The sequence below is a fragment of the Ostrinia nubilalis genome, chromosome 6 (assembly GCF_963855985.1).
Source record: "Ostrinia nubilalis chromosome 6, ilOstNubi1.1, whole genome shotgun sequence".
Taxonomy (NCBI): domain Eukaryota; kingdom Metazoa; phylum Arthropoda; class Insecta; order Lepidoptera; family Crambidae; genus Ostrinia; species Ostrinia nubilalis.
In genome coordinates, this window is record NC_087093.1 from 3,732,090 (window position 1) to 3,749,428 (window position 17,339).

The following is a 17,339-nucleotide window of genomic DNA, read 5'->3' on the forward strand; positions in this document are numbered from 1 at the left end:
GCCACTTTGGGTGTCATGAACTATTTGACTTTGACTATACCTATGTCTATGTCTAAATATTACGGCATGATCAAATATTAATAAAAACCTTTCGTTATCACAAATCACAATACCGCTAAAAAGCCTTGCCCTTTCTTTGAAACCTAGACAATATTACTTTCTTCGCATAATTCTGCGAAGATCGTATTATCATAGTAGAAACCAATAAGTAGGCCAACTCGAGCCCCGAGCAAGGGATAATAACCTGAACACGTAGGGCTGTCGCTTATAGCTTAACCAATCGTCAAAAATGCATAGTCAATCTTATGTAGGTACTTACTAGCTTTCCGCCCGCGTGAAGTTTTGTCCGTTACAGAAAAACATTGTCGCGCGCGTCTCTGTTTCAAAAACCTCTATGCCAAATTTCATCAAAATCGGTTAAGTGGTTCAGGTGTGAAAGCCACACACAGACAGACAGTTACTTTCGCATTTATACTATTTAGATCAGAGAACACGGTTTCCTTGAGCCATAATACATATATTCTACAATGATCAGACCACTCTAATCCTCGTGGTCTCAATTATAGAAACTCTAGCTATAGCTCTACTTAGTTAAGGAACTAGCGAAACTTCGGAAGCTTCGGCCAAACCAACGCGTGCAGATCGCGTCAGCGATGGCGATGGCGATTACTGCGCATGCATAGATCACCGCGACCAATGACAGGACGCGTTGATGAGAAGTCATCGCTACATATTCATACACGACATCTGATCGCCATTGCCATCGCGAACGCAGGCTGCACGCGTCGGTTTGGCCGAACCTTAACACCGCTACAGGGATGCAGGCGAGTTTGCTCACTCGATAATAAATTTATACAAGTACATAATTATTAATTAGGTGTTTGATCTAATATGCTTATATTGGCATGAGTTCCCTTTGGCTTATGTCTCGTAGAGTAGAGAGAATTATATGAGTTAAGGCTACGAGTATTAGAGACCATTTTAGAGTGTACCAGATCGTCGGTCCACAAAGTGGGAGGCCTGCCCACGCTACGTCTTCCGGTTCGTGGTCGCCACTCAAAAACTTTCGTGCCCCAGCGGCCATCAGCTCTACGAGCTATGTGCCCCGCCCACTGCCACTTGATTTTAGCGATTCTGCGGGCTATGTCAGTCACTCTGGTTCTCCTACGGATCTCCTCATTTCTGATTCGATCACGTAGGGAAACTCCGAGCACCGCTTCATCGCCTATTTGTCTTAACTGTACTAAACTTTTTGTTGCACTGCAATCTATACTGGGCAAAATTAATATCAGGATAAAATATAATTGATACACATTTAGAGAATGCTTCTTTAAAACTACTCACCGAACTTCTATATGAATAAAATCTAGGGAACTTTTCGTTAAATTCACCTGCAAGTCTTGAGGTCGACTTTTTACAATAGTTAATTTTACTTACTTGACAAACGGAGTTACGACTTAACTGCCAATGAAGTTAACGCCTGCCACTGCTAGTTATCAGCCAATTTTGAGAAATTTTGGCATTTAATTAAATTTATTAATTTAAAGATTATACTTTTTGTAAAACCGTTTGTACAATTGTTTGTTATCCCTAATAAAATAAAATAAAATAAAGATCAAAATCTTTACAAAATATTGATAATAAAAAAACTTTTCTTCGACTTCTGCCTCGGACTTTTTTTTTTTCTTGACAAACTTTTCACAAAAAAACATTGTATAAGCTCACCAATAGGTAACCGTATTCAAAGCTCAACAATTTTTCGAGGGCTCACCAACGCGAGCTTCCAACAAAAAGTGCGCTAAGTAGAATGAATGAGCAACTTTTAAGGGTTCCGCTTCCATTCCAAAAATACAAAAACCTTGACGGTGGAACGCGAGTGGGAGTGTGAAAAAACATTAGTACGGCTCGAGCTAGTCTGAACAAATGTAAATTTATTTTCACTAGAAGTTTTACTTATGAGGTAGGCGTGCCTACATTTGGAACGTGCTAAAGTAGAGAGTAAAAAATAAATAAAACTTACAAGTTGCTTACCTACAACATAAGTACGTGTAAAACCAAGTATGGTCGACACGACAGCACAAGCTTTGCGCCTTCACTGCCTATACTGAGCGGAGCTCAATTTGGTGTTAGTGAGATAAAAAAAACAATTTTGTTATTAATTGTTATGGTGCCAAATTTATTTATTTACTTAAAGAAACCAACAGCGATACATAGAAAATATTAGTTATAAGATTTAGACTGATAGAGCCAATGAACAGGTTTCCCATATAAATTATTTTTAAATTCACTATCTGAATTTTCAAGTTGTTGAATAAGAGATCTCTTAATATTGTTTTCACAGTGGAAACATTCAAGTTTTTTTTTCAACATTCAGTCCACCCACAAGGTGGACCGACGACATCATAAAGGTAGCAGGAAGGCGCTGGACGCAGGCCGCTCCCAACCGGGCAGCATGGAAGCATGGAAGCATTGGGGGAGGCCTAAGTTCAGCAATGGACGTCCTATGGCTGAGATGATGATGGAAACAGCCATGTTGTAAGACTTTGACAATGTTGCACATTTTATGTAAGAGTAATACGAGTAGTTTTGATGGGAGTTGCAAATGTTTAAATTCTCTATTCATACCATTAATCCAGTTTATTATTCAGCTAGAGAATTTATATGAGCAATAAAACATTAGTAGGGGAACCTGTTGAACCTTGGACAGAGTTGTACCTAAAACAATTGTATATATTTTTTAAATTATGCGGTTTTATGAAAAGTTGTCTAGGGTATTACATACGTTATTTGTCAACATTAACGTGAAGTTAGCTAAGATTCGCCGACGCCGTGCAAGTACAAGAAAAAATGGTAATTTAATATTTTACACTGACGCAGTGAGTTTTTGGAGGTTTACTTAATGTCAATTTATGAAAAATGTTGCATGTTTGATAAAACGGTTATAGTTAGAACATAATCTTTATATATCTAGCTACTGGACGATATGAGTTTCAGATCCTAAGCTCAAATGGAAGTGGGTTTATTATGCTTATTAAGTGAAGTAGTCGCAATGTTGTACCTTGACCACCCAACTAGCGATGTATAATTTTATTGTAATAAAAAAAACATATTATACTGTTATAGATACAATGCCCCGAAGACCTCAAAATAGCAATTTAAAGTCTGTTTTTGATATATATTTTTTTAATTTCTAATGTTATTAAAATTTATGTTTATTTTATCTTCATATGACTTTTTTAAGATTATTTTTGTTGATAAAGCGGTTTTAATGGATATTTTGCTAGAATTTATGTTAAATGATAAGAAATAAAAAAAACTACATTGCAAGTTAAAGCCACTCCAGCGCGTATTTTGTCCTACACGACATAACATATCAACATTCAACAAAATTTTCTAGAAAAAATGTTAAATAATGTCATATTTTTGTTGATTGTGTAAGGCTAAACATGGACTGGAGAGCCGGCTTAAACTTAAGTGATTTGTTGCCAAAAAATTGTGAAAAATAATTAGTACAAAAAATGTGGATGAGGATCTTTTTTTAAAAATACTTTTACTTAGATATTGTTGCTAATAACTGTAATAATTGGTATTTCAAATAATAATTTAACAGAAAATTTACAAATTGAAGCGAATATAAGCATTTATTTAAATTTAAATAGGTACAACGTACACGGTCCAAGGTACATCTGGTTTGTTGTACCTAGGACAGTTTTCCCTTTTTTTTTCTAGCAGCTAGTATGCCAAAATTTTTAAAATTATACACAATTTTATGAATGAATTATGTAGTTAATTAAATGATCTTTAAATATAACTGCACTAGACAAGTTTAACTATCACCATTATTTTTCAAAAAATCAAAATTCGAAAAACTGGCCTAAGTACAACAGGTTCCCCTACCTGGTCCGAAGATATTAAGGAACCGTAATATAATGTGGGGAGTTATTAACTTTATTAACTAGGAATATGACCGCACTTCTAGCGTTGTGCTCCTAATTGAAGTTACTAGCAACGCCATAACAATATCTCAGAGTTTGTAGTAGCACTGGAGTGGCTACATTTTTCGTGCCTTCATTAGTATTCTTTAGATGAAGCAGAATTCTTAGGCTGGGTTGCACCATCTTACTTTAACTTTGACAAACGTCAGAAATCTGTCAAACTCCATACAAAAATCACCGGTTATCGTCATAGTTACCGTTAAAGTTAGGTGGTGCAACTCAGCCTTAGTAAGTATAATGTTAGTTAACATCGCAAAAATTTATACATTTTGGTAGTTATTTTCATTGTCAGAATATCTTATTAGGTACCCAACTGGACTAACACCCGTATCACAAACTATGCTTGCTTAAGTGAGGCAGCAAATCGAACGCACAGCGTTGAATAGAGCTCTGAGATTGGTTCGTGTGTCACCCTGTGCATCAACGTGCACTGTGAGACCTCATAGTAATGTTTGAATACGGGCGTAAATGTAAGTGTGATAAATGTACCCAAAGAAATGTACCATAATACAAAATGGAAACATTTTTCTTGTGGAAATGAGAATTTCACCTAAGCTTCAGATGGAATACAGTAACTTGTAAATTCCTATATTTATTTAAACTTCATTTTGGGTATAAATGGTGGACGTCATGTTACTAGGCATTTCTTCCAGTCAACCATTGTTAAGCAGAGAAAGAGAGTCAGTGCATAAACCTATTCACTAACTTCTTTAAGTATAGGTTACGTTACGTATACGTTTTTGGAAGTACCTATTAGAATACTTTGCGAGAGACTTCTATGCAGGACCGGTCTTTATGGAAATCCTTGGGGGAGGCCTTTGTCCAGCAGTGGACGTCATTTGGCTGAAACGAACGAACGAACGTCAACATAGAACAAAATCGGTTATTTCATTCTAACAGCGGGTGTCAATTTGTGATGCTGATCAATGATTTAATAACAGCCGGTTTGCTGGAACAATACAGCTGTTACGCAAATGAAACGGCGCGTTTGTTATTGAATGTGCTGACTATTGAGTATGGTTTATAGTATAACATTAAGGCCGAGTTGCACCATCTAACTTTGACCGTAACTATAAGAATAACCGGTGTTTTGTAAGGATTTTGACAAATTTTTGACGTTTGTCTAAGTAAGATGGTGCAATCCAGCCTATGTTATTGAAAGAAAGATTGATACAGATTTAGACCTTATTAAGTTAGCTAAATATCTGTATATTCTAAAACACCTGTGGCTTCAGACAATCGTTGAAGTCTAACGGATTGACCTGTGTATTGTTTGGAACCTATCGCTCGAAACAAACAAGCAATAGACGCAGATCGCCTCCAGTTACAGTACAATAGAGACCAAGTTGTGGCGTCAATCTGTTCGTATTGATTGAGGCTCTTGACCTGTTTTAAATCAGACGTTAATGTGTGTTATGTTGAATCGAAATCTATTTAAAAGCTTAATACTACTCACTGATTAATCACGAAATCTCTGAAATTTTGACACCTACAAACTTGAAATTTGGCAAGTAGGTTCCTTATAGGGTGTAGACATCCGCCAAGAACGGATTTTATGAAACTCCACCCCTAAGGGGTTAAAACGGGGGCCACGCGTACGAAGTCGCGGGCGGCCGCTAGTAAACAGAAAAAGAATAAAACTAATGGATGTAAAGCCTCCAGAATACATACTATTGAAGGTGATAGTGTGGCCTAATCTATTTTGCCAAATGATCGAAGGCATACGTCTTAATTCCAAGTGGTTTAGTAACATAAGAGTGCTATAAAGGCTCCAGTGGCGACTACGGACCGGAAGACGCGATGTGGGCAGGCCTTTCACTAGTTGGACTGACGATCTAATGAAGGTCACGGGAAACACCTGAAAGCGAACTTCAAAGGACCGGTCGTTGTGAAAATTTTTGGGTAGGCCTTTGTCCAACTGTGTAAAACCTTTGGTTGAAACGAAAAGCTGGGTATTCAGATTAATATGTGAGCATCCAATATCGGTACATAATACTAGTAACTACGTGAATATTCCCTAACACTGCAACGACTTGCTCATGGCAATGATCGGAGTAATCGGATAATCGATATACACTGTGGCGAAACGCCAAGATGGGGCTTAGGAATCGCCTCATACACTTGGAGCGAAATTCCGAGAAGCTCAACGTTCTAATCTGTTGATTAGCAGTCCTATTCCAGTTATTATTATAAATGACAATTAGGCATCTATACAGGGTGTCCGGTAATGCAACGTCAAGCCGGAACTGAGTGTTGAGGCAAGTTATGCTGGTTATCAGAAAAATATAAAAAAAAAGTCTATGTGGCATTTAGTCAAAATAATAGGCATTTAAAAAAAAAAACAAAAAAATCTACTCCCGGTGACAGTCTTTTTACTCGTGTTGCCACAAATCTTCACTTTTTCCAAATTTTTTTTTTGTTATTTATCCCTGAATAATGCTTCTCTAAATTGTTATCAAAATTACAAAACCAGCTGCTCCAGCTTGGATGAAAAATGAAAAATGAAAAAAATGAAAAAGTATTTATTTAAATAGGCACAGGTTACATTTTGCATTACAAAATAATAAAGGCAAGATGTGTTAACAATAACAGTAAGAAAAAAGAGCAAGATGTATATCAATAACAGTGGGCCCCAAACTAGGCATAGCCTGTATCTTGGTGGCCCAAACAGTGCAGTTTGCAAAATTAAAGTGACTGGCACAGCGCGGTACAGTTCAGCTATACCTAAGTGTAGTGAAACAGTCTATATAAACAAAAAAAAAAAAAAAAAGGAAAAGGGAAAGAATAAACCAAAAATAAATAAAATAAAACAGTGCGCAACATTAGAACACCAGCATATTGTGTGTTTATGTGTTTGTTTTTTTTCAGTCACAGAAACTTGAATTTTGGGCACATTAGAATAATAATTTTTAACCAAGGTAGATAAAGTTAAAAACGGGATTATTTCCAAAAAAACAAAAATTGTCGACAATTACAGCAAGAGTTTACCAAGTGTTACCATTTTGGAATCCTTACTAAATGCGCCAAATTATGATGTCACTTGCCACACTCGCGTAGTACAATTTTTTTTCAGTACAGTCAGTTTAAACTAGGCAAAATTTTTATTTTGAAATTTTTTTTGAGAATAATGTATTTTTTTCATCCAAGCTGGAGTAGCTGGTTTTGTAATTTTGATAACAATTTAGAGAAGCATTATTCAGGGTAACATAACAAAAAAAAAAATTTGGAAAAAGTGAAGATTTGTGGCAACACGAGTAAAAAGACCGTCACCGGGAGTAGATTTTTTTGTTTTTTTTTAAATGCCTATTATTTTGACAAAATGACACATAGATTTTTTTTAATATTTTTCTGATAACCAGCATAACTTGCCTCAACACCCAGTTCCGGCTTGACGTTGCATTACGGGACACCCTGTATACATATTATACATAGAAAACACCCAGACCCATCACAGAAATTAAAATTCATCATTTTAAATTCTGCCCGGCCGGGAATCGAACCCGGGACCTCTCGGCATAGTAGTCCGTTCTGAACCACCAAACGGCCGACTATTTATGTTCATTGAAATTGTGTTAATACGGTCGACAACACATCCGACTACTTATAATACTACTTTTTGTTGCAAAATAGCATTTACTATAACTACATTAAATACTACAGACCTTAGTTTGATGTTGTGGACGTTGTTTGTACTCGTAACCACATGTACCAAATGAAAGGCAAAGGTAGGTAAAGTTACATTCGGACTCGGAATATTACACTACAGTATTTACCTTCACAATTTATATTCCAGTGCGTATTAATGTTAACCTGCTAGTTTATTAAGGGCGGGTGGATTATCTGGGCTTAATTACACCGAAGCGAACATTTAATAAGTCCAAAAAACGCTACGTGCAATCGTCTGTATTACAACGGCATAAATGGTAAGGTAATACAGGCTATGCTAACGTTTGTTTTCGGTACAAATGAGGTCTAATGCAAAATATCTTTTTGAGACTAGGTCAAAATTAATTGGTGTCTATTCACTGAGAAAATTCAGCTTATATTAGAGAAATTATCAGTTATGGTTTGGAAAAAATATCGGGTTTTCTCTCTCGAGATAATTAATATTATTATAATATTTAGCGTTATAAACACAAAAATCCTAATAACTAATATTTTATTATTTGTACATCTTTTGTGTAAATTCTTATAAGTACATAAACTTACTACAATTTCGTGATACTTAATTAATATTTTTAATCATTTTTTTTTTTTCAGAATCATCAGTAGTCGATTCAATCACTTTTTGTAGAGCAAAGAAATAAATTTCAGATAAGGATCGTAACATAATAATGAATATTTTTTTCTCTCGAGTTTTTCATTTAGATAATTACCTAAGTTGTGATTAGGTATATCCCAAAAAATCAGTACTTACTGATTTCACCAACTATCTCAGCAACATTTTGAAAGATAGAAATGGCTGAAAGTGACAGTTCAAATTACTGAAAATCTAAGTTATACCTAACCTAATTTCCTTAGGCTACAGACGAAATAAATCTGTTTCATCACTGCCGAATAACTTAGTTAGGAAATCACAGAAGAAGAGCCTTGACCGACCATTTGTACTTTACATAAAGTTATAATTAGGTTTATACGGTTTTCAAGTAAGTCTCGAAGCGCTGGTTCGGCAGTAAAATAATGAGACATACATAGGGTACTATTTAAGTAGTGAGCCTTGACAACATACGTGTTGTTAGACCACATCTGATATTTTTACATAAAAGTTTGTCATTTTTTACTATAACCTTACAAATAACTTTTTATCATTTGAGCACGTTTTTTATTATTAACATTGAATAATAACAACAATGTTAACAGCATTGTTGTGTTCCGTCAGTTGAGGTAAGATAACCAGTTCCTCCGTGGTTGAGGATTCCAAGTGAAGCTTGTTTCCACTTTCCTACCATCAGGTGAGATACAGGCCAAGAGCTTCCTCGTCAAAAACATGGAATTGCCTTGCAAAAAAATTCGCGTGAAGATTTTATAATGACTTTCAACGTGGATAATCAAAACAAATTAGAATATTATGTGAATCAAAATATTATTGTGTTTAAAGACAACAAATCACATATTTCGGAACCTTAAACCATCTTTTACCAGATCACATTACCTATTGTTTTTTCTTCAACTCCTTGGATGTCTGGAAGATATCGAATTTAGTGATGAAAAACTCCACAAAAAGGTGTTAAAGTATTTATTGTGGAATTATGTATTAATTTATTTATCAAAATTTTTTGAGACTCTCCAAAAACGATTCTGTTTGCAAATTAACTAGATCGTGGAACCCAAAGCACACCTCTAAGTCGCATGAGACCACGGTTACAATTGATTTCTATTGTGCCTCGTTTCGCTAGTACTTGAAGAGCTACCTTTATTAACTAATAAAGTCGTATAAAATGTTACACTACGCTGTAAATGCCCCCAAATAGCCCCATCGCGTCACGTAACCCGTTGAATGTGGTCTCCTAGACTGTAATGAGGAATATTATCACCTCCGCGTGCTAACGCTCTCTCGGCTTAATTAACGACATTTTTAGGTTAATCCGACCCCAGAATATAAATGAATTTAATGAGCTCTTTTTAAAATAAATAAATTAATTATAAAATAAAAAGTGTCTTCGAACATTAATTGAACATAATTACAGAAAGTTGAATCTTGCAATTTAAATAATGAAATGTAATAGTTCCACAGAAAAGTACATACCTAGTGTCTAGACTGATAGAATTAAAATACTTTTTTCTACTCTCTACACAAAGATAAATGGAGAAAGTTATTAAATTTTTTAGCATTTGAGTGCATCTCAAACGAATGTTTTAAAAGTAATATCCAGTTTTTAAATTCTTACGATGCAAGTATCAGCTTGTTTTTTATTTTAAGAGCAAATGAAATTGAGGAATAGACAGTGTCTTAGTAGGAAGCCATAAAATAGCAACATTTATCATTATTTTAGCTTGGACAGATGTCAAAAACAACTGCAAGCCTAAATGTTAGACTCTATCATATTATTTTTTAGCTTTAAAAACAAGATCTGTTTAGGTTTGTTTCCTTTACAAAATGAAAAAAATAAATTACTGACTAAAAAAATGTTGAGAAGATTCATGGAACGTTAGTACAGTTTGCGCAGCTACCTCGTAAAAAAGCGCGACGTGCAGTATGGTTATGATTTTTAGAAATTTAAACTTTATTCTATTATTAATAAAATTCTCCTTTCCATTAACGCCCCACGAAAACTTTAGCGTTAAACTGCAGCCCGAGGTATCACGTTCGGCGTTGATCGGCTAGCGCCACATACCGCCGCGGCGCCGCATTTCAAACATTCCGCCGGGAAGACTTCAAGGCTCGCCTACCTCGTTGAAGGGGATATGTCGAGATTGAGATAGGTAGTTGCTTTATTAACTAACAGAGATCAAAAACAGATAAAGCACTTATAATAAAATTGAGCTTTGGTTTAAATCCGGCAAGCATCAGTTAGCATGTCGCAAATTCTGTTTGAAAAAGTGAAAAGTGCGGTCACTCTTTTTTAAACCCGTCGGTTGGACGAAAACAATATGGTGGTGGACGCGAACAGGTCATATCACCCTATCTGACACAAATAAATATAAAAGAAATAAACAATTTCATTAATGCTTGTTGAGTCTAAACAGTAAAATGGTAGCACTCAGCCCATGCGATAGAATAACTAACAAATGAAAATAAAATCAGAGAAGAAAAACATTTGCAATCTCAAATAAAATAAAACCAAGGCAAATCCTAATCCCAAATCCGCTTAATCCTGAAAAAATCTAAAGCACCTCTATATCTCTGGAAATAAATATGTACTTCGTGACTAAAGTTTATCACCTCTGAATGTAGTGGTTAATAATAGCCACTTTCCAACGCACCTCTAGCGAGGCACGTGCTAGCCTAGCCGCTACGTGCCTAGACTGTATACTGCTCTTTTGTACCTAGCTTTATTATCAAACTTACTAGATATTTGAAGCAGAACATTATCGGACGCGAGATCTTTGTTGTAAGTTGAGGGTCAGAAGCTCGATACTTTTGAGGGCGTTTCTTTTTAGGTAGTCGTGGAGTAGCATCGTTTTGGAAGACAAAGTATGTGAAACTCGTATCATGAAACGATAATCAAAAGTAATCAAAACTCGAGTCAAACTCAAAATTTAAATAGCAGACGAGATAGCTTCCCCATTGCCGTAAAAAAAAAGAAACCACATGCTTAAACCTTTGCCTTAGCTTCAATTATTTTGATGAAAAATATTTCCATCAATAACTCTTTTCTATTTATAACTAGCGGCCGCCCGCGACTTCGTACGCGTGGATTCCATTTTACCCCCTTCATCTATCTTACGCGGTTTAGATTTTTTCATACAAATGTTTTTCCCGCTAACTCCCGTTCCCGTGGGAATTTTGCAATATCCTGTTGTAACTAAGCTTTAAGTTTACTAAGATACCTGCATGCCAAATTTCAAGCGTCTAACTTAAGCGGTTTAGATTTTTCATACAAAAGGATTTTCCCGCTAATTCCCGTTCCCGTGGGAATTTCTAAGTATACTATAACCTGCCCAGGAGTATGAAGAATAATTGTACCAAGTTTCGTTAAAATCCGTCAAGTAGTTTTTGTTTCTATAAGGAACATACAGACAGACAGACAGACAAAAATTTTACTGATTGCATTTTTGGCATCAGTATCGATCACTAATCACCCCCTGATAGTTATTTTGAAAATATATCTCATGTATATAATTGACCTCTCTACAGATTTATTATAAGTATATGTATAAGTAGTTACCTACTCGTTAATAAGGTACGGTTGTGGTGATTTTGAAGAGTCGGTACTTTCAGCTTATTGAGGATAGAGGTTAGGTAGAGGTATTTTATAGCGCTTTGATTCGTACTACGTTATTCGAGATACCTATTTATATAATTTACTAGCTTTCCGCCCGCGGCTTCGCCCGCGTGGAATTTGGTCTGTCACAGAAAAACAATATCGCGCGCGTATTTGCTCACCGTTTAGACCTACCCTGGACTACGACAAACATTTTAAAACCAAAATCAGCTCAATCGGCCCAGCCGTTCTCGAGTTTTAATCAGACTAACGAACATCAGTTCATTTTTATTTATATAGAAGATTTTATTTATATAGATTAGGAATTGAATTTACAAATGTATTTATTCGCATTTAATGGTTACAAAGTCTAAGAACCTAATACCTGTGTAACAATTTTATCTAAGCTACCTAATACTTATCTTATGGTATTAACTTCAATATCTAACAGTGTGCTTACCATGAGTTTACGTTAGGTGTGCTCGCTAGCGACTGCGTAAAAAAATGACATTTATATGTATGACATATCATGCAGCGCCACTAGCGGCTACTTTCAAAAAATAAAATCTTCATAGAATTTTTTGACGTATTCGCTAGCGAGCTCACCTAACGTAAACTCATGGTAAGCACACTGATCGTATCAAAATTAATTTTCAATACATTACGAGTTGTTTGATGAACATTTTTGCCCCCTAATTGATTAACATGCAACTGGTGAAGAAAAATGTAATTGTGGTGTGTAAAATGTGGTTTAATTTCATTTTAAATAGCAATGCATAAAACATACCTACGTCAGCGACCGCGTTCATGTTGAATCACAGACAGTAATTAGCTGTTTTGGTTTGACGTTACCACATAATCAACGTCGTTATTGTGGCCTGTCTTTGGGCATTCGGTCTTCGGTCAACCTATATTTTGGCAATTCTGTCTGTCTGTTATACTTTCACGTGTAATCCACTGAACCGATTTCGATGAAATTTAACATAGAGATAGTTCCGAGAATGGACATAGGATAGTTTAATCCCGGTTTATGAAACAGGGACGCGCGCGATAACGTTTTTCTGTGACAGGAAAATTTTCACGCGAGTGAAGCTGCGAGAAAAAGCTAGTTCACAACAAAAAAACAGTAATATTGTATCGTTTTCTCGAAGATTATATCGTATAACTTAATCGAGAGAACCAATATCAAGGAATTTATTTATCTGAGCTGGCCGCTATTGTAGGGATGGGATTCCCTTAAGGGCGGAGTGTAGAGGAATTTAAAGGGAGCGAGAGGCATGTGAAATGTAAACAATACGCTTAGCACGCATCAATTGATAGACCCTATAAGGCCCGTGTAAGGCATCCTGAAAATCCATTGCACGGTCCAGTGAAGGATTATCTAAATAAAGGCATATCTTTATGGACTGCATGGGAGTACGAAATTGCTTGAGGCAACAGCTTGCGTCTCATAGCAATGATGCAAAAGTCACCGTAAATGTCAATGCCAGATTTTGTATGGAAGGTGGCGTCTTTTTTTTTTTCGCGCGGCCATCGACCAAACTTTGTTTTTTGATTACAAAATAGTGTAATAAACCAAACTTACTATGACATGTAGGTATACCTCTAAACTCAGTCTGAACTGAGTTACGAGCGTTAGAAGTTTGATGATTTACATACTAGATTTGCTTTTTGCTCGCAAGTTTTGTAAGAAATTGCAACAAAATATTGCGCTAATTTTTTATTGCGCTGATTCTGCTCCACATGATGTCTGGAGCCTTTAATGGATGGTATTGCTTGTTTACACATACAATGTCACTATTTTGTTACAATTTCTTACAAAACTTGCGCGCAAAAAGCAAATCTAGTATGTAAATCATCAAACTTCTAATGCTCGTAACTCAGTTCAGACTGAGTTTAGAGGTATACATGTCATAGTAAGTTTGGTTTATTACACTATTTTGTATCTAAAAACACGATTTGGTCGATGGCCGCGCGAAAAAAAAAGACGCCAATTTCCGGCATTGTCTTTTGTGAATCCTTTTTTTTTTTAGGGAAAAAAATGCATTGAATTGAATACCTACCCTTCGGGGACAGGGTAGGTTAATATTATGTGGGGCTCACCAAGTCAGAACGACGAGGTAAAAAGACCCCGGTCCTCCGTCACTCGCCGTAAGTGGGAGGAAAATGTAGCATTCCGGATAAATTCTTCTCTACCACAGCCCCTCCCGGCGATTGCGCGGGTCCTACAAGCCCCCCAGGACGGGGAGCTAAAAATTGTGAATCCTAAGCTAACCTTACCCACTGTTAGGTTACAAACAAAATTGAAAACTACCTTACGCGTTATTCTTTAAACTGTCGGAGTTCACAATTTCACGATGATAATACGTAGGTACACCACGAAACAAAATTTTCTTTTTTTTTTTTTAGATAATCTGAACGGTACATATACCCCAAGAAATCGTACAGTATGTAGGTACTTTCACAAAACAATAAGCTATTTCGCTTCATTCTCATTCAGATTCTTTGTAATTCCTATTTATTTTTATCGCTGTTTCCGTTTCTTAATTGGTTATTTATTCAATGATTCTTTGACGTTCCTTCATTTGTTATTATTACAGTCATAATTGTGTGTTTGTAAATGTTTACATTACCAATACTTACTTCTTTTTTGGAATAAATATAATTATTTTAGGTACTTTCCTGGTTCATTTTCTTCAGTTCTCTCATATTTCTAAACTTTACAGAAGTTTAGTAAGTAATAGGAAAACTAACTGAGCTAGACTTTAGGTTTTTTCGCTATTTCTTATTTTTTGTCGCGGTTTAAAACACTGCGTTGTCAAATAAATCTTTCTGGCCGACATGGTATACTCCTTTCAAGGCAAAAATAGTTTTGAACAAACAACTATAATTTCAACAGTGTTTTAAAGTTTTTAATATTTTACCTCTAAAGGTTATGGAAAACATATGTAAAATATGATATTGCTAAGAAAGAGTAATTATTACTAATGATACTATTATTATGATAAATTATAAACATAAAGAAATTCACGTTTAATAATTATATTTTTGCAAAAACTTGGTATAATTAAAATTTCTGTAAAGCTTCAATTTTATCACAATTTTGTCTACAGTTTTTCTGCTTAAATATTTCATCAGAAATCCATGTTCCATAAATTCAATAAATGAAATTAAAACGTATATTTACAAAAACAAGTTAAAAACCATACAATAGCAAGGTATAAAGTCAAACGCAAAACTTCCACTACCTACCGTATGTACCTAAGTTTCCCAGAATTTCTCGAAGCAAATTGTAAACAAATATTTTGGATACAAAGAACTAGGTCATCGGCAAAAATCAACCGAACTTCCAAGCTTGTGCAACTAACAAATTCCAAATTGGCGCAAATACGCGGCCCCAAGGGCGTGTGTAGGGGCGGGCAGCCCGAGGAGCCTGTGACGTCCTATTCAAGGCGATAGACGGAAACGGTGTATCGGTGAGAGTGACTATGCTTCTAGTTTGGATTGGGATATCAGAGTGCTAGTTCTTGCAACTGACGAAGGCGAGTGAGCTTTACTTGTGTGAGTTTTGTGTGTACGTGTACATGCACATAACGATAGTAAAATGTCTATCAAAATTTTTGAAAAACGAACAGTAGCGAATCAGTGAGACCTCATAGTAGGTAATATTTGTGAATACGAGCGTCAATATAACAGATTGTACTTACACAAATTAAGCGCACTCAAAGCATAGAATAAGGTAGGGTAGAAAAGTTCTCAAATGACGACCACGTACTTACCGGAAGAGGTTGTGTAGGCAGGCATCCCACTCCACTAGCTAGACCGATGTTTTAGGATGGATGTGCACAACGCAGGTCCGTTCTTTATTAAAATCTTTAGGAGGCCTTTATACAGCAGTGGATATCTTTTGGTCTGAAGAATGGACTTAATTAAGACACCTCAATGAGATATAGATAGGTTTTGATTTAAATTGGACTTTCCAATTAATTTTCACCTCTAACCGAAACATAATTATCTTTGTCGACAGGCACATATCTGATGTGAGAGAGACGACCACCACCATAACGTTCTAAGGTAAGATGTTTCTTTATTATTAGTTAGCAAATTGAAAAAACCATAAGTTACTACAACCAGTAACTTAAAGTAAAGAAAGCAAAGAGCAGAAAATTTTATCGACAAAAATTTAAGTTTGTGCATTAAATTTTCAAGAATATGGTCATCCTACAACATCACACAATTGCCGAAATCATCCCATGCCATCTTGAACCTTACAACTCCAAGTTAAAGCATCATTTCCGATCACACGAGCCGGAGCTGTAGCAAATTATGGTTACAATGTTAGTTCGGCAAACGTTCCTCATTTTCGTGCTTACGAAACTCCGCCGATGCACCTGACGTTGTGAAATGTGAAAGAAAATAAACAATTTTCGGAAGTGTATGAAATTTTCAAACTATCATGAAAGATTCGCTTAGAAGTATAATAATTATGACCGTGTAGTTCGTAGGAACTTTGTACCGCGTTGTTTTAGATAACTAAGCTGTATGCGTTTGTGAAGTGAGTGATGAGATTTCAAACGCAGAATGCTCTACATACTTCGTTTCAGCCAAATGACGTCCACTGCTAGACAAAGGCCTCCCCCAAGGATTTTCACAGCTACTTTTATATAATTAAAAAATATTTATATTTTTTTTTGTGTCAAACAAATCCATAATCATTGTGTAATAAACTAACCTGCTAAGTTAGTCCAGTCAATGAATGCCTTAACGACGGTGTAGAGAGAAATCCGTGGAACACAATTTCTGACCTCGGGACTTTATTTAGCCTAGTTAGGTGGTGAACATAGCAAAAGTCCCCGCCCTTAGCCCTTGAGCCGGCGGGGAGAGGGGGGTTTAAAGGTACCACTTTTCGGTTTTTCGCTTAATCCTCGGAAACTATGCGTCCTAGTGACATGACTACTATGAACCAAAAAAAGCTTATTCAATTTGCTACAGGTGAGACCGTCAAGTTTTTCTATATCTTGTATAGTTTTTGCGGCATCTGCTCTAGAAGGTCTGTAAAATTGGAAATTTTATTGTTGTCTTACATATTCCTTTCAGGAGAAAATCGACTAAATCAACATTGAGCAAACACTATAGACATGCGGGAGCATGTTAAGCCTAGTTCCAGAGAGGGGACTGCACCGTGCGTATATTTAGACGAACCAATTAGAGCCACTTTTGACTCCTCATCATTCAAAAACTACTGTGCATTAACACTTCAAATTTGGCTCATGTATTGAGACTTGCAAGATATACATCAGCTTCAAATTTCATAAATATACCTCAAACGGTTATTTAGGTATTGACGTTCAAAAATCGATATTTAGAGCACTAAAATCTATCTATCACATGTGAAATGTTGAAATTTACTGGTTTTTTATTTGTTCCTTTGTATTTACATAACTACCTTTCTGGATGCCAAATTTGAACCTTCGAGGTC

The 17,339-nt window shown here is 35.9% G+C and overlaps 1 protein-coding gene across 1 annotated transcript in view; it reads right to left on the reverse strand.

The window, feature by feature from the left end:
• Window positions 1-3,622: 3,622 nt before the first annotated feature.
• Window positions 3,623-17,339, reverse strand: part of LOC135072432 (uncharacterized) — a 176,144-nt gene continuing 162,427 nt past the window's right edge. The window contains exon 2 of the mRNA XM_063966332.1: window positions 3,623-3,897. Coding sequence (XP_063822402.1) covers window positions 3,894-3,897 — 4 coding nt within the window. The 3' untranslated portion in view covers window positions 3,623-3,893. The remainder of the gene's footprint in view (window positions 3,898-17,339) is intronic.